This window comes from Bubalus bubalis, chromosome 10 (assembly GCF_019923935.1).
Source record: "Bubalus bubalis isolate 160015118507 breed Murrah chromosome 10, NDDB_SH_1, whole genome shotgun sequence".
Classification (NCBI taxonomy): Eukaryota; Metazoa; Chordata; class Mammalia; order Artiodactyla; family Bovidae; genus Bubalus; species Bubalus bubalis.
Genome location: NC_059166.1, coordinates 2,715,160 through 2,732,763, shown reverse-complemented (window position 1 = coordinate 2,732,763; position 17,604 = coordinate 2,715,160). Strand labels below are relative to the sequence as shown.

General features: G+C 58.3%; 1 protein-coding gene across 9 annotated transcripts in view; it reads right to left on the bottom strand.

Annotated features, from left to right (window-relative positions):
* Nucleotides 1–820: 820 nt before the first annotated feature.
* Nucleotides 821–17,604, bottom strand: part of RPS6KA2 (ribosomal protein S6 kinase A2) — a 331,893-nt gene continuing 315,109 nt past the window's right edge. For 8 of the 9 annotated variants that reach the window (XM_044924007.2, XM_044924008.2, XM_044924009.2 and 5 more), the window contains 8 exons: nt 15,797–15,886; nt 14,880–15,038; nt 13,230–13,391; nt 9,341–9,417; nt 7,900–8,017; nt 5,795–5,821; nt 5,555–5,692; nt 821–3,985 (listed from right to left, as the gene is read on the bottom strand). In XM_044924007.2, coding sequence (XP_044779942.1) covers nt 3,860–3,985; nt 5,555–5,692; nt 5,795–5,821; nt 7,900–8,017; nt 9,341–9,417; nt 13,230–13,391; nt 14,880–15,038; nt 15,797–15,886 — 897 coding nt within the window. In that variant the 3' untranslated portion in view covers nt 821–3,859. The remainder of the gene's footprint in view (nt 3,986–5,554; nt 5,693–5,794; nt 5,822–7,899; nt 8,018–9,340; nt 9,418–13,229; nt 13,392–14,879; nt 15,039–15,796; nt 15,887–17,604) is intronic. The other variant, XM_006067035.4, reaches the window with a different exon arrangement.

The following is a 17,604-nucleotide window of genomic DNA, read 5'->3' as shown; positions in this document are numbered from 1 at the left end:
GTGCGCGGCCCTGCCTTTGCTCCGTGGGCCCACCTCGGACTTCTGACTGCCAGAACCACTTCCCAAGGGACTGTTCAACACCCCCGGGCTATGGGGGCTTGTTATGCAGCAACAGATCACACATGCGAGTTGCTCTCTCCAACTCAGTCTCTTCTGGGGGGTTTTCTGAGCACCCTCCAGGGCCGCAAAGAACTCCTTGTGTGTTACCACTCGCTCTGAAAGCCAGCGCGCCTCCTACCTGAAGGCCCTCAGGAGGGACCCCTCTGCTGGGGAAGCAGCCCCCAAAATGTGTGTGTGTGTGTGTGTCGGGGCAGTGGCCTGGCCTGCAGAGAGAGAGATGTATGTGTGTGTGTGCGTGTGTGCGTGTTGGGGGGGGGGGGGCGGCCCGGTCCACAGACAGAGGTGTGTGTGTGTGTGTGTGTATTGGGGGGGTGGTGTGTCCTTCAGAAAGAGAGATGTGTGTGTATGTGTGTGTGGGGGGGCAGTCTGGCCTGCAGAGAGAGAGAGGTGTATGTGTGCGTGTGTGTGTATGTGTGTGTGTGTGTGTTGGGGGGTGGGGCAGTCCAGCCTGCAGAGAGGTATATGTTTGTGTGTGTGTCGGGGGCAGGCGGCCTGGCCTGCTGAGAGAGGTGTGTGTGTGTGTGTCGGGGGTGGGGTGGCCCGGCCTGGAGAGAGGTGTTTATGTGTGTGTGTGCGTGCGCGTGTCGGGGCGGGGAGGGTGACCTGGCCTGCAGAGAGAGGTGTGTGTGTGTCCTGCCTGCTGACACACGCAGGTGAGGAACTGACCAAGAGGGAAGAAGAAATGAGGTTAGAAAGCTGATGACCAACAGCGTAGCTTCTTGTTTTATTCTGTACAAAGAAAAGATGGGCGTGAAGTGGCCCGTGGAGGCACCCGGGGAGACCGTGGGGATGGAGACCAGCAGCTCACTGCCCCCCCCCAGGCCTGCTTCGCTGACAACACAACTGTCCACTGTCTCCTGTCCAGCTGCCTGGGGCGTGCACACGCAAACACACACGTACACGCACTCAGCACTCACACCCACACGTGCAGAGACACAGCCACACCTCGGGCCCCCGGGACGAGAGGAGGCCGGGGGCAGTGCCAGAGGCTGGCAGGAGGGCGAGAGGCGGGAGGCCAGGCGCTTACCTGCAGGCGGTCACCCTAACAGAACAGAAAGGCCAGTGTCAGAGCTGTGCTAGAAGAATAGTACACTTCATAAAACCCGTGTTTATTAAAAAACCTATTCAGAAAGTCTGGAAAGCGTAATAAATACGGTAGGGTGGCCGCCCATCTCCAACATAAAATATAAAGCGTGAGCACGAGTCCCCTGTAAACACGGATGCGGGCTGGGGTGCAAAGTGCTGGGCGGCGGGGCGGAGCGCAGGTCCCTTCCCGAGTGGCCTGAGCCCTCAGAAGCTCAGCGCCCCCTCCAAGCTAGAACCCCACGGCCCTCGGGAGAGGCGCAGGGAGCCAGCCCACGTGGGCAGAGAAGAGTGCAAATCAGATCCTCCTGCGGGGGCGGGGCTGGGGAGGCGAGGGGACCGGGGAGGCGAGGGGACCGGGGGCGGGGCGGGGCGACAGCCGGTGAACACACTGGCTCCGTCAGTGCTGCGACCACTCGCAGACCGACGACCTTCCTAACAGCGAGGGGGGTCTGGGAGCCCGGACAGCCCGACCTGGGGAACACGGGAAAGCCCACTCTCCGCGGCTCTGACACGGGGCGCAAAGCTTTCACTGGGGAGGGGGCGAGTCGGGTGCTTCTCTTAAAGCAGAGGGGGCAGGCTGGATGAGACCAGAGGGGGCGCCCCAGAGGGCGCGTCTGGGCGGGAGGCCTGCGATCCAGGGCTGGGCATCTGCGGTTGCTATGAAGGGCGGGGGGCGGGGGCTGCGGGGGCTGGCTCTGTGAGGGGGCGGGGCAGCCGGCTGGCCTGCTGGCGGCCACTCGAGGCGCACACGCCCTGCGAAGCCGCGTGTGAGCGGTGGAGGCACAGCAACCGCACCTGCACTCACACCCCGCCCGCCGGTCAGAAGGCCCAGCCGTGGGCCGCTTCACTCAAGACTTCTGCAAGTTCAGTTGAAAATAGGCTCTTGACTTCTCCCGGCGGACTTTCTGCAGAAAGCCTCGTTTCCGACGAGGGTGAGGGAGGGGGGCGCTGCACCGACAGTCAGGTCGTCGGGCGTTCTGCAGAGCTGGGGGGGCGGGGTCCGCAGAGCCGGGCGCGGGCTGAGTGCCGGGGTCCCCGCGGCGCTCTGAGACGTCAGAGTGGAGGGCTGCACGTAGGCGAGCGGAGCCCGCGGGCCGCTCAGAGGTCACGCCGATCCCCTCCCAGCGCTGCACCTCCTTCGCCTTCTCTCTCCCTCCATCGCAAGGCTCCGACTCGAAGCAAATGAACGAACCTGCCCACAAGCCCAGGACAAAGGCCCAGGAGCCCGTGGGCCGGACGTCCTCTGTGCAGTAAACAAGACACAAAGGAACATCGTCCATCTCCGGGAGGGCAAAACCTGTGACCTGGGGCCACTCGGGTTTGCCTAAGTGTCCAATAACAGGTGAAACCGTTCTGACCCAAGACAAAACTCTTGCGGGTAGAAGTCTCTTGAGCCTCGGGGGAAAAAAAGCCTCACTTTCTATTGAGAAATATGAGAAATGCCTGAAAGGGTTTTGTGGGAAAACAGGTACATGGATCTGTTCCCACCTTTTCATTGTGTGTGGTTCTGAGGGGGAAAAAAAGCCTCGTGGAATAATTAAAGCTTCAGCAATATGCTTGTATTTTAAGGTCTGAAGACCATTAGACAGAGCTAGGGAGCTATAGTTTTAGAGTGCGGCATTCATTGATTTTGGGGTTGGGTGCCAGAGTGAGTGGAGACGGAGGGACTTTTAAATCCTGTCTTCTTGGTGAAAACCTGGCTGAGAACAGGCGCGCCCTCCCCGCCTGAGTGCAGGGGGGCCCAGCGCTGCCGGACGACGCCCACTCCCCCGTGCACACGCCCTGCAGAGACATTAAACATCCCTGACGCTTCAGCTGAGGACAGCCCTGTGCGACAGAAACACAACACACCGCACGAAAGCACAGCTTCCACAAAGGGCACCCCTGCCCTCTGCGAGCATCCTGCTGCTCGCCTCTGGCCCCGGGCGGGGCGGGGACGCGGCAGCGGTCTCCAGGGCAACAGAGAGAGGGCGCAGGGAGCCAACCGAGCTCGGGGTTTCCGGCGGCCACCGCGGCGCTTCCACGGACCAGGAAAGGGAGAGCCAGCACTCGGGGGAGCCCGGGACCTCTCGCAAGTTCGGGAGAGGAGTGGAGCAGCCCTTCGCCAGCTCCCGGTCCTCGTCAGGGGGGCACAGGCTTCGGCTGGCTCCTTCCCGGGCGAGGGGACACCAGCGATGCTTGTGAAACGCGGCCACTGGTTCTGAGGTGGCCTCGCCCCTCCCCAGCTCTGCAACAGGAGAGAAGGCGGCGTCTCGGTCCAAGCGGGGGGCGGGGGTTGGAGGAGACAAGGGCTCTTTGGTTCATTCGGAGGGACCAGGCGTCCGCCCGCCGCCCGCAGGTCACTCAGCCGCGGGCACAGGCCGAGCGCAGGGGCCGGGAACCGCCCCCTCCTCGCGGTGACATCCAGGCCGCGTGTGCCGGAGGTGGAACCAGGTTGCTGACTTTACAGCTGGAGGAGGCATCTCTCCACAGAAACACAAGCCATGTGCAAGGCTCACGGGCCGGGAGGAGCCCCCGGGTGCTCGGCACGGTCAGGGGTGCAGGAGGGACTCCGTCTGGTTGGTGGGGGCGGAGGGGGTAGGTTGGCCTGGCCGCGCGTCCGGAGGTCACCGTCTGATCCTCTCCGGGCTGCAGGAGAAGGCGCGGGGCTCGGCTACAGCCGCGTGGACGTGAGTCTCTTCATGCCCCGGCGCTGGGCCAGGTTGGACGACAGCACGGGCTCCAGCCGCGGGGCCTGAGGGGCTCTGTTGAGAGCGAAGTAGGTGGCGGCCATGGCTCCCTGCAAACCGAGGGGGAGGCGGGCTCGCTGAGCCTGGGTGGCCGGCAGGCCCTCCATCAGGGATCAGGCCCCGGGCGGGCGCACTCAGACATCCGGCTGTTGCTCTGACCGCCGCGTCCGCCCACCCACCGCCTGCGCAGTGATGCAGGAACGCAGACCCACCGTCCAGCGAACTGAACGGACGCCTCGGGCTCCCACGGAGCCCCCGGGTGAGGCCTCCTGACGCCCACCCTGCCGAGTCCCTGGGGCGCCCTCCTGGCAATGACCGAGCCTGTCGGCCCCCAGCTCTGCCCGTTTTGAGGGTTTGGGACCCACTTGGGGGCCGGGGCCACTCCTAGAGCAGCTCTAACCGCCCCGGGAAGGTCGGGCTGGGCGGCTCCTCGCAGGGGCCCCGGTCCCTGTGCAGCCGGGGCAGCGCACCCTTCCCGGAGGAGGGTCCCACCGGGATGCAGGGCTCCCTGCAGACGGGTGCGGGTCTCACACGTCTTGACGGGGCGTGGGGCTCTCTGGCCAGGCCGTGAGAGAAGGGTCAGGCCGCCCGAGGAGCAAGACTGGGCTGCAGTGCCCCGTGTCATCACACCAGCAGCGCCGGTAAGGCGGGGTCAGCCTCCGCCTGCGACCAGGAGCGCCAGGGCCTCAGCCCTTCCTGCGCACAGCCCGTGGGCGGGACCCCCGTCCCCGCCGTGTGGACCTCCGGGTCCTCTGGGCGCCGGCCATCTGTCCGGGCTGCACCACAGGGGCCGGGGCGTCACCAGCGGGGTGACCGGCAGCCACTGCCTGGCTGTACGTAGGTTCAATGACACACAGCCGCAGTGCAGTGGCCTGGAAATGATGGCCACCCCACAAGGTCAGAAGAACCCTGCAGCGCGGGCCTGCCCTAAGACAAGGACGGAAGGGGCAGCGTCTCCATGAGGCGAGGCCTCTAGACCCCCGAGCAGGACCCCCTCGGCAGTCTGCCCTGAGCTCCGCGGGCGCGGCTGCTCTGGGCTCAGCCATCGTCCAGGGCTTCCTGCATGGCCCCCAGGGTCTCAAGATGCCCTAAGCTAAGAGGCCACGCCAGCGGGGGCATGGTGGTGGGTGAGCTACCAGGAAAGGCTGGCTGCAGAGGGCTCAGCAAACCCTGGCCCGGGGCCCAAGCCTGCCGCTGCCTGGTGTAGCTCTTCCTGGAACTCACTGACCACTCAGGTGCCATCCGCGTTGTTTCTGTGCTGTGACACAGAGCTGGGCAGTGACAGCCATCCGGTGAACCCTCAGCTGTGTGCTGTCTGGGGTTTACAGAGGCTCCTGCAGAGCTCAGGCCCAGAGTGGCGGGCCTGGCGCCCGGCCTGGCACAGGGCCCTCAGCCTGTCTCTCCTCTCTGTCTCTCCCTTGTCTGTCTCTGTCTCTTACACACACACACACACGTAATGAAGCTGTTCAGAAGCTGTGCCTTCATCAGAGTTGGTGTGTGACCGCAGGTGTGGGGTACACCTGTCTGTGCTGGTTCCTGGTTCCCCTCCTGTACCCAGGACCCCCGGGGGTTAACCGGGCAGGAAGCCCCCCTCGCACCGACAGGACCGCGGGCGGTACCTTCACCAGGTGGACGTCCTGTCTGCTGAGCTGGTTTGGGGACAGGTGCTCCCTGTTGACGATCCAAGGGTGTTTGAGGACCTGAACTGCCGTCAGGCGCTGGTGAGGGTCCACGTGGAGCATCTTGGACACGACGTCCTGTGGGGGAGGGTCAGCGGGGGACGGGGGTGAGGGCTGCCCGGGCTCGGAGCCGTCCCCCTCCTCCCTGTCCCCCTCCTCCCTGTCACGGCAAAGCCTCACCACTGTCCTGGGAGTGACTCTGTGCATCTGGGGTCAAACATTTGCGGTCAGGTTTGTAAGAAGGTGAGTTTTAGAAAAACAAGTTTGAACCATCATCAACATGGTGGGTGCCCCCGGGTTTATTTATTTTTAATTTATTTGGCTGGGCTGAGTGGCTTGCGGGATTTTAGTTTCCTGATCAGGGACAGAACCCGAGCCCTTGGTTGTGGCAGCATGGAGTCCTAAGCACCAGGGAATTCCCGCCCCAGGCTTCTGTTGTAGGGAAGGTTTCACATCTAAAGAGAAGCCAAATGTGGAGATGTTCAATAGTGCATGTGAGTTACTGCAATACTGAGTCAAAATGATAATCTTCCCAAGGGAGAAGCTGAAATAAGGACTACCCAACAGGTACAAACCAATCACAATGTCCTCGGTTACATTTTATGACATGTAATAAAATATTACTGTCCTCAACGCCACACATATTTGGTACAGCATTTGCTGCAAATAATCGTCAACTATGGAATTAATGGTCTGGTTGCCATTATATGTGTTCAAAGGTTTCATGTTCCATAGAGGTGATTTTCTTCTTTGATTATAACATAATAACAACAAAAACTCCTAAAATGGGTTTAAAGACTGAGCTCGTCTTTATATTAACATGTTGTAATACAGGCAAAGGCATGTACATACAAGTATGGTTACAACTATGATTTGCATCTGCATGGAATTCATGAGACTGTCTTCACACACTTGAAGCACCTACTCCTGTGAGTCATCAGGACTGTCCTTGGGGGAAGGGGCTGAATATGACACCCCTGTGTTGCAGGGGAAGATGTGACATGTCCACTTGTTCACCACGTGCCCAAGGACGGGCCCCCGGGGAGAATCTGTGGGTTTCCACCAGCCTGCTCTCCTGCCTTAGTGTTCCCACCAGGTTCCAAAACGAAATGAAGTCAGTTAAAGTCTCTGCACAGTGTGAAGTTGCATCACTCAACAGAACTTGTGGTCATTAACCACAATGAAGAAAGACCTACACCCTCAAGCAACTCCTTCTGCAGAGAAACCCAAAGCCTTTTTACACTTGCTCACACTAGTCTTGGCGACTTCTTGAGACAAATATCTCCTAGAAGGATTCTTCCTCCCATTTTCAGGTATAAAAATGAAAAGTTGGGAGAACTTTATTGACTTGCTCAAGACCTCACAGGGACTTCCCTGGTGGTCCAGGGGTTAAGAATCCTCCTTGCAATGCAGGGGACCCAGGTTCGATCCCTGGTCAGGGAACTAAGACCCCACCTGCTGCAGAGCAAGTAAGCCCTCGAGATGGGACTACCGAAGCCCATGTGCTCTGGAGCCTGCACACTGCAACTGGAGAGTGTGTGCACCGTGACAAAACACCCCGACTGCCACCACTGTGACAACACAGCTGAATAAAATTAATTAAAAAAAAACAAACAAACCCTCACAGTAGGGAATTCCCTGATGGGCCAGTGGTTAGGACTCTGCGCTTTCACTGCTGAGGGCCCCAGTTTGATCCCTGGATGGAGAACTAAGATCCCAATGAGCCAGGTGGCAAGGCAAAAACCTAACAGAAACCAAGCCCACTGGCCTAGATGTTTCTGTGAAAGTGACATTAACATTTAAATCCATCGACTTCTCCATAATGTGGGTGGGCCTCATCCAACCAGTTGAAGGTCTTAAGTGAAAAAAGACTGACGTCCCCAAGGAAGAGGAGATTCTGCCAGAAGACAGCTTTGGACGAGAGTGGGAACTTCTGCGCCTCCCTGAGCCTCCAGGCTTCCAGCCTGCCCTGGAGATTTGGGACTTAACCATTACCAGCCTCCACGATTCCATAGAAACAGACCTCCCTCCGTCTTTCTCAGTCTCTCTGTACATACACACCCTGTTCCGTGTCCCTGAAGAACTAATACATAAGACTATGGAAAATGTGAAAAGGGCTATGAAATATTTTTGCAAAAATAATTTTTTTTATCTGGAAGGCGTACAAAATCTCTGAGTACAAAATATCTACGTTATTTGCATGAAATGTATCCTCTAGCTTCCTTGGAGATGTTCCTGCAGAATCTCTACCCCCGGGCCGTGAGGGCACCAGGCAGAGGGCTCACCTTGGCCGCGTCAGAGATGGAGTCCCAGTTTCCCCCGGAAAGGGCGTACTTTCCGCTGCTGATCCTTGCCAAGATGTCCTCAGGGGTGTCATCCGGCCCGTTTGCAAAAGGGGTGAATCTGTGTGATGAGAGATTTGTGGTGATGAGCTTCCATTTTATAATCTACGATAAAGCTCATTGTGCCTCTTTGTGGTAAAAACAATCATTTTTTTCTTTCTCATCATGTTCCAAATCCAAGATTCATGGCAGAGCGTAATTTATTTCTTCCTGCTGTGTCTCTTTTCCTTACTCGGCCAGTGCTAAAGGTTGATAGGGCAAATGAAGACATGGACCCAAAGGTGAGCCCTTCGGGACCATTTCTGGCTTCCCTGGTGACAGAGTGGTACAGTGGTTTCCCCGGTGATACGGTTTCCATGGTGACAGTGTGGTATAGTGGATGGGAGCCTGGGATTTGAAGTCTGAGAGACCCATGGTTGATATATTACCAACAGTGGGTTCTTTGACAAATTAATTTTTTGAGGCTCAGTTGGAAATGGGCAGCATAATACACTAGAGCAGCGGTGTGCATAGACACATGGAGTGTGAACACTTCTTGCGCATCACTAACGTGTGATGGATGTTTCCTGCCACCCGTCACGTAAACCATGGTGGGTCAGTGCAGCCTTCCCCGGAAAGGAACTGAGTAATTCTAACAGCACTCCCTTCAGTGGCAGCTCCGTGCTCCTCGTTAAGTATCGGCAAAGCGAGCCCCAGAAGGGCCACCAAGAGGGGCACTGGGAAGAGACGGCAGGGCACTCGGGCTCCCCCTCCACTGGACACCACCCCCAACTCACTGCGAAGCACATCACTGAGGCCACACAAGAAGCAGGCCATCCTCGGTCACTCCCGTGAGGCCCTTTTCTCCATTTTGCCCAGTGAAGAGGACTGGATGACCTAGACATCTCGCCTGCCCCTCTACCCAAGTGTTTAACAACGTTTAAGCCACTGGGCACGAGGGGATCCTTGGATTCCAGGCCTTCCTGGCTGGAAGGAGCCTTCGGTGTTACACCATGTGCTCCTCTCACTCAAAAGTGAGGGCAGTGAGGGGCTCAGGTGAGGATTCACCCGGGAGCAGAGCGAGTGAGGGTGAATCCTACGCTGGAGCCCGGGGCTGCCTGCCAGCTTCAGGACACGGCAACTCCCTGGCTCGAGGAGACGTTTCTAAGCAAAGATGTGACCTTTCCAGAGGGTGCGTGGTCCAGAGGTGAGAGTGGCCTCGTGGTCTGAGGCTTGGGGTTTTGTGGGTGAGCTGAGCCCTGCAGCGCCAGCTCCCTAATTCCAGAGACATCCTTCAACGACAGGCAGTGCTAAACCTCCTGCCCCCTCTCTGACCATCCATCGGGCAGGCCTGGGCTCCGGGCCTGGGCGGGGGCCCGAGCAGCCCCCACACGGGCTGCATTACCCCGCCAGCATGGTGTAGAGCAGGATCCCCAGGCTCCAGATGTCACACGCCGCATCATAGCCCTGCCGCTTCAGGACCTGCGGGGAGAGCAGATGCGGATCAGCGCTGGGCAGAGTTCAAGTTCAAAGCATGTTGCTGTGATGGGACCATAAGGCCGGTGGAGGTAGGGGTGCGGCATGGGGGTGGAGACGGGGGTGGGGTGTGGGGGAAGTCTTCAGTGAGACCATCGCGTACTACTGCAAAGCCAACCCCAATTTCCCACAGTAGGAGTCCCCCAAGACCAGCGCACACAGAGAGCCCCAGCTCTTGATGAATATACGACAGATGGAAAAGGAAACATTTAACTTTGGAGGAAGAACAGCTTGGGGAGCTCCCTGGTGGCCTCGTGGTTAGGACCCCGGGCTTTCACTGTGGTGGCCCGGATTCAATTCCTGGTTGGGGAACTGAGATCTCGCAAGTCACGTGGTGTGGGGGGAAAAAGGCAAAATTATTTTTAGTGTAGTAATATATACTTGGGCTTCCCAGGTGGTGCTAGTGGTAAAGAACCTGCCTGCCAACGCAGGAGACATAAGAGATGCAGATCAATCCCCTAGGTCAGGATGATCCCTTGGAGAAGGAAATGGCAACCCCCTCCAGTGTTCTTGCCTGGAGAATTCCATGGACAGAGGAGGCAGGTGGGCTACCGCCCATGGGGTCACAAGAGTTGGACACGACTGAAGTTCGTCATTTAGTTGTTTAGTCACGTCTGATTGTTTGTGACCCCATGGACTGCAGCATGCCAGGCTTCCCTCTCCTTCATCATGTTCACCACCAGCAAGCTGGAGCTTGCTCAAACTCTTGTCCATCGAGTCAGTGACGCCATCCAACTATCTCATCCTCTGTCGTTCCCTTCTCCTCCTGCCCTCAGTCTTTCCCAGCATTAGGGTCTTTTCCAATGAGTTGGCTCTTCACATCAGGTGGCCAAAGTATTGAAGCCTCAGCTTCAACATCAGTCCTTCCAAATGAATATTCAGGATTTATTTCCTTTAGGATTCACTGCTTTGACCTCCTTGTAGTCCAAGGGACTTTCAAGAGTCTTCTCCCACGCTATAGTTTGAAAGCATCAGTTTTTGGTGCTCAGCCTTCTTTATGGTCCAACTCTCACATCTGCACACAACTACTGGAAAAACGAGAGCTTTGACGAGATGGACCTTTGTCAGCAAAGTAACGTCTCTGCCTTTAATATGCTGTCTGGGTTTTGGTTTAGCTCACAAAATACACTTAGCACAACATTCCCAGCTTCCCCACTTTTAAGTGTGGTTGAGTGGAGTTAGATACAGTCACACACCGGGCGGGCGTCACAGAACCTTCCCTTCACAGAACTCATTTTATCTTGAAAAACTGAACCGCTGTCCCCAAGAGACAGTTCCCACTCCCCTCGCCCAGCCCCGGGAACTACGATTTTACTTTCTGTCTCTATGAGTGTGATGACTCTAGGTCCCTCGTGTGAGAGGAATCATATCATTGTGTTTTTCTTTATCACACGTTTAACACAGTGTCCTCGGGGTTCATCCAGGCTGTGACAGGGGACAGGACTTCCGTCCTTTTTGCTTAGTCTCTCAGTCGTGTCTGAGTCTTTTGAGCCCCATGGACTGTAGCCCACCAGGCTCCTCTGTCCATGGATTTTCCAGGCAAGACTACTGGAGTGGGTTGCCATTTCCTTCTCCAGAGGATCTTCCGGATGGAACCTGAGTCTCTTGTGTCTCCTGCATTGGCAGGCACGTGCTTTACCACTAGCGCCACCTGGGAAGCCCGCCCAGCTTGTAAAGGCGGCTAACGCCCCGCTCGGCCGCTCTCCCGTCCATGGACACTGGGAAGCCCTCCCGGCTTGTAAAGGCGGCTAGCACCCCGCTCGGCCGCTCTCCCGTCCGTGGGCTCTTGCGCTGGCGCCACCTTGTGGCCGCTGTGAATAACGCTGCTGTCAACACGCAGCCAGATTTCCATTCCTACCTTTGCTTTCAACTCTTTTGGGTTTACACCCAGAAGTGGAATTGCTTGGTCACTGGGTAAGTCTGTGTTTGATTTTCTGAGGACTAGTTAGGATGGGAGAATTTTCATGTGTCTCAGGATCACCCAGTTCAGAAGACAGCAATCCTCTGCTATGCTCACAGTTGAGAATAACAATAAAGAAAGAGCACAGATGCTCCTGGAAACTGCAGGTCATTGGTTTTATGCTGAATGTGGCGTCAGGAGAGCTGTGTACAATTTCCTTAGACACAAGGGCCAGGTTCTCCGTACTTGGGGCACAGCGCCTCCAGCACCGTAGGTAGGTCACTGAGCTGTGTCGACACACCCAGGGGTCGGTGTTCAAGCTCTTCTCATCTCCACTAGCTGAGTATCTTCAACGTCCCTTCCATGGAGGCAGTTTCTCTTTTTTTGTTTTGAATCTGTGAAATGTGGCTAATAGTATCTACCCCATCCATTCCATATGGCATATGAGGATAAAAGCAAAAAATACTGGTAAAGTGCTTGGCAAATGGTAAAGTAACAGATCAGTGGTAGTCTATAATCACTAAAACCATTAATATTATTATTAGCATCGACCAAATAACACAGTAATGTTGATCAAATAGAGCCAGATTGTTTTTAAAGGGGCCGCAGGTATCATCTGGACAGTCTAATACCGGCCCCACAGGCCAGCCCAGGCTTCGCGTCCATCCCTATCCTGGCAGGCAAGCAGACATCCTTCTCGGGGACCACTGCCCCGGGGTCACCTTGCAGACCCTGCCCGCACCGCCTCTCGGACAGTTCACAGCCTGACCACTAGGGGTCAGCATGGCCCTCTTAGGACGCGCGGTACCCGCCGCCGCGCCGCTAGAACCGCTCTGGGGCAGCTTCACCTGCAACCTGGATCCACACGGAACCCGAGGTTTGTTTCCATTCCTGACGGCCCCCACGCCCTCACTCCCCAGCATCGTCAGCCTCCTCTGCACTAGTCCTGCTCTCGCCAGCGCCCCTGGTGTGGCTGTTTCCTAAAGAGCAAGAAGCTGGATTTTTCTTCATAAACGAACGCATCAGGGACTCCAGGACCTACGGGGCACGACCCCCGGCAGCATGCAAAGGGGAAAATGTGCTTATAAGGTGCGCTGCTGGGGTTCTCTGAGGCCCCGAGCTGAGGGCGGAGGAGGGCCCTCAGGATCCATGCGGGTCCTTATCCCCAAATCTCTGCAGAACCATGACGTTCTACCCCACGGCCCCTAGCGCGCCTGTCGTGGAAGACAGTCTGGAGCTGGAATTCTGGCACAAGGTCTGTGCACACACGCGCACGCTCTCCCAGTGCAGCTGCGGGTGGATTTCTGATCCCAGGTGACCCACTGGCTCCCCTCCCAGTTGAGGAGAGACAACGCATTAGTTCTCACTCTGTGTGCGTGCGTGCTAAGTTGCTTCGGTCATGTCCGACTTGGTGACCCCATGGACTGTAGCCTGCTGGGCTCCTCCCGTCCATGGGATTCTCCAGGTGAGAATCCTGGAATGGGTTGCCATTTCCTCCTCCAGGGGAGCTTCCGGGCCCAGCGATGGAACCCAAGTCTTCTATGCCTCCCGCATGGGCAGGTGGGTTCTTTACCACTGGGGTGACCTGAGATGCCCACTTCTCACTGCAAGTCTTAACAAGTAAGCACATTTGGTCAAAACTGCCTATAGCACAACGACAATTCCACATTACAGGTTTTACAAATAGGAAATGAAAATGTTAAAATAGTGGTTTCTGAGCACGATCAGCGGCTGACCCAACAGACCGAAGCTTCTCTTTCCTGCTGGCTGGCACCCCTGCCCACTCCAGCGGCCCACGTGGGCGGCCGCTCCGGCAGCGGCCGAGGGCCGACCCCCGCCGGCCCAGAGGTCCTCTCACCTCCGGGGCCACGAAGTTGGCCGTGTAGCAGGGGGTCATAAGCAACCCGTTCTCGGCTCGCAGCTGCTTGGCAAACCCGAAGTCACAGATGCGGATGGATTCGGGGTTTCCAGACTCGTCCACATACAGGATATTGCTCGGCTTTAGGTCCCGGTGAACAACCTGGAGAAGCAGGAGGAGCCATGCCTAACTCGGGGGCCAGGATGGAGCAGGGGCGAGAAGTGGGTGGGGGGAAGGGGGGTCCCCTCGTGAGATAAGCGATCATTTGGAGCCGTTTACCCTGGGTGGGTCTGGCGGAAGCCATTGGCTGGGATGCTACAAACTCTGCGGGTCCTTCCCCCTCCTCTTTCTCTTACACGGATGCTCAAAACCAAGGACCAACCAACCGCCCCAGCCCCTCAGATGGCAAGTGTTTGGATGAATAAATAAGTAGGCAGCTGTCCAGGATCAGGAGGGCCCCTTGGCCATCACTCGGGGACGCCGCTGGTGCTCAGGAATGTGGATTTCTGATGATACAGGCCAGCCGTGTGCAGCCATGTTCCAGCGTGGGCAGGTGCCGGGCACCCCAGCGGGTGTGCAGACAAGGAGCCTCCATCCTGTGCTCACGGCCAGGGGGCAGAAACCCGAGGCTGCATCTGTGCCCGGGGAGCGGCCGGGCGCTCTGAGCACCAGGGACAGAGCCAGCAGCGCCTCAAAGCACAGAGGCTGCTTAGCTCTTCAGGGCACAGAGCAGCTTCTTCTGAAGGGGACAGAGGCCCATTGTGAGAATGTGTGGCGTGCCCGCACCCCACGTGGGGCCCACGTGTCTCCATTGTCCTGCTTACACCCAGACAGAGGATGGGGGAGGCAGATGAAAAAAGGCCTTGGCAGGCAGCCGGTGGGGCTTCAGAGGCTGCGAGGCTGGGAGACTAAAGACCTCGGTGCCAGCTCCCTTCTTGCAATGGAGGCCAGTCTGCCAAACCACTCTCTGAAGGGCCACCCCTGGAGTCTGACTGTCCTGGGAAGGGTTTACTAATCCCGGAACCAGCGACCGCCATGTGGGCCCAGAGGAGTGCCCTGTTCAGAGGGCACATGTATGCGGCTGGCTGAGGAACAGTGCAGGCTTCCCGGGGGGTGCTGACCAGGCAGGGAATCTGGGGCTGGGGAGGGGGACGGGCCTGGAGGCACGGTGCTGGGAGGGAACCGGCTTTGCGTGCAGCTTTGGGCCAGACCCTCAACCCTTCTGTGCTCCAGTCTCCTGGTCTGTGAAATGGGTCTGATCTGGAGCCTAGAACCGACCAGACGAGGGCTCAGAGCCGTGCTGGACCCCAGTGAGGGCTGCAATCTTGGCTCTCACGGTCATTTCATCACCGGCCTCCTGGGCAATGGGGATGGGACAGTGACGAGCACCCCACCATCAAGTCCGAAGTACGTTTTCACTATAATCGGTCCCAGTGAATTTAAATCTGACCCAGCTCCTGGATGCAGGCTGTGTGTGTCTGAAATCACGCAGGCCCAATGAGGAACGGCTGGGGTAGGGGAGGAAGGCGGGGACGCCTGGTTCCCAAGTGCTGAGCCCGCGGCCTGGGGGAGCCGGCGGCCTGGGGGAGCCCGCGGCCTGGGGGAGCCGGCTTCCCGCGCCTCCCGCGGCCCGCCCCGGGGGCGCCTTACCCCCTGCGAGTGGAGGTAGTCCATGGTCTTGGTGATGGTGCACAGCACTGCGCTGGCCTCCCGCTCCGAGAAGTACCGCTGCCGCAGGATGCGGTCCAGCAGCTCGCCGCCGCGCATCAGCTCCGTCACCAGGTACACGAACTTCCCGTCGTCGTAGACCTGGGGGGCGAGAGCGCGCCCGGCTCAGGGACCCCGCCGGCAGCCGGGGGCACAGGGGGCAGGCCAGCGGCGCCGCCTGGGGGCTGGGGGCGGGGCTTCCCTTTAAGCTTTGTTCACATAGGCCTGTCCTCAGAACTGAGCCAGCGTCAGGAAGGCCTCTTACGCCCGGCGTTCACAGGGCCCTGGGGAGACCGAGGGGCGGGTCATAGTATCTTGAGGTTCGGGTTGACGACCCTGGGGTCCGCTGGGGTGGAGGGCAGGGGCGGAGAGGAGGCCAGCGCGCTCCCCGTTCTGACTCCCCGGCCGGGATGGACGCTGCCTGGAGCACTCGACTGGCTCCAGTGCGCCAGGTCACCCCCTCCCTGTCCTTCTTCCAGGGACAAGGACCCCGCATCACTCAGCACGGACAGAGGGAAGGTGGCCGGGGCCGCAAACCTGGAGCCTCAGAGCTGAAGCCCCGCTTCACGGGCTCCACGCTCTCCACGACGGTGAGAGACAGCACGGCCGGGTTAGAACCCTCGCGGGTTCTCTCTTCCCTCCCCCACGGCACGCCCGTTACGGGGATCCGGGAGGAGGTGGGGGGCCGTCAATGGGACGTGATGAACGGCCAGGAAGGTTGGGCCCCCGGCTGCCGGGTGACCCCGAGGGTCCCGGGCAGCAGCGGCCTCGGCCTCTGAGGCTCCACGTCTACGGGGCTTCCGGGGGCGGGGCACAGGCACAGCTCGGCGACAGCGGCGCCGCCGTCCGAGGGCACTTACGTCTTTGAGGGTGATGATGTTAGGGTGCTGGCCGTACCGCAGGAGAATCTCGATCTCCTCCGAGGGGTCCCTTTTACTCTTGTCGATGATCTGAAACAGACAGGGTGTGTGACATTCCGCGTCCAGCGGGCGCCGGCGGCTGGGACCCCTTCTGCGCCCTCCCCCTCCCCTCTCTAGCTTGAGCTCAGCCAAGATAACCCAACACTGCCCAGAAACGCATGGCCATCCTTTCTTTACTAGTGAGCAACAGACTGACATTAAAAAAAAAAAAAAGAGGGCACTCGCCTCCAGACATTAAATTTTAGGCCGTTACACAGCTGGATGAAGAAGGGAGAGTTTGGGGAGCTCACACAGGCACCCCAAAAGCAGAAGGTGTTTTTTTCTACACTCATCAGGCTCTGGGAGGGGCAGGGCTGTGCCAACTCTCTGTCCAAAGCGGGCCTCCAGCTGCTGTGTGTCTCTTGCCTTCTTGGGAAGCTACACATGAGGCACAAAGGGAGACTCAGCATGGTTTGGACAGGGAGACACCGGGGGAGACCCAGTGCGGTTCTGACCGAAAGATGTTGGGTTGATGTGGCGCTGAGGCTGTGTCATGGCTTATCTGAACGGATGCTCTTTCAGGTTTCTAACCTCCCTCCTCTTCCTGGCAAGTGTAGCCCAGATCTTAGGATGGCAGGAATATCCTTTCCTCCGTGAAGACAGATGGCTTCCAACCACTGCTGCTGCTGCTAAGTCACTTCAGTCGTGACCGACTCTGTGTGACCCCATAGACGGCAGCCCACCAGGCTCCCCTGTCCCTGGGATTCTCCAGGCAAGAACACTGGAGTGGGTTGCTATTTCCTTTTCCAAGCATGCATGGATGCACGCTAATTTGCTTCAGTCATGTCCGACTCTGTGCGACCCTATGGACAGCAGCCCACCAGGCTCCTCCGTCCACAGGATTCTCCAGGCAAGAACACTGGAGTGGGGCCATCTCCTTCTCCAGCTTCCAGCCACAGATGTCATGGATGAACGCAGACCTTGATCCAGGCAGGCGTTCATTCATGCCTTGTCACTGTGGGTGGATTACCACGGGCTCCTCCGGAGGCAGCTTCCTGCGCCCTGGTCCTGCTTTCTGTGGGGATGGAGCGGGCTGGGGAGGGGACCCTGAGCATGCAGTCTACAGCACCTGGTGGGATTTGACACTCAGAAGCAGTGCTCTTCCCTGCACATCAGCTTCACCCAATTTCAAAACATTCGCCACGGGGAGGACACGCATTTCAGAGGAAGGAAAACTCGCTTTCACTCCCCATCGCATCCAAGGCTCCAAGCAGAGCTCAGCATAAACCCACTCTCTTATTCAGGTAAGCAAAATGCCCGGGGGGTGGAGGAGGACCCAGAGTGAGTGCTCTGCCAGCCCCCACACCGCTGCCCCTTCACCGCCGAGGAAGATGGTCACGGAGTCTGTGCTTCTCCCTGGCTCGGTTTTAAACCCGCCGCCAGGCCCTGCTGACATCACACCGGGACCGTGAGCCCCACGGCACACGGGCTCAGTGTCAAGTGAAACGTCACGCATCCTTTCTTGACCCAGCACCTTCCTCCTCTTGTTACTGAGGTTCTAGCTCGGACACCAGGGTGACTTCTGTTACTGAAGGAAGTCAACACACAGAGCGTCCGTCTAAAGGCTCCTTCAGCAGCTGGTGAAGGGGAAGCCTTAACATGAGGATGCTTAGCTGCCCGCGGTGTGGTCTTTATGCTGCGTGGGTCCCACGCTGGCCAGCAAGGTTCTAGGACCCTCTCTGCCCCAGCTGCCTGCTGGCCATGCAGTT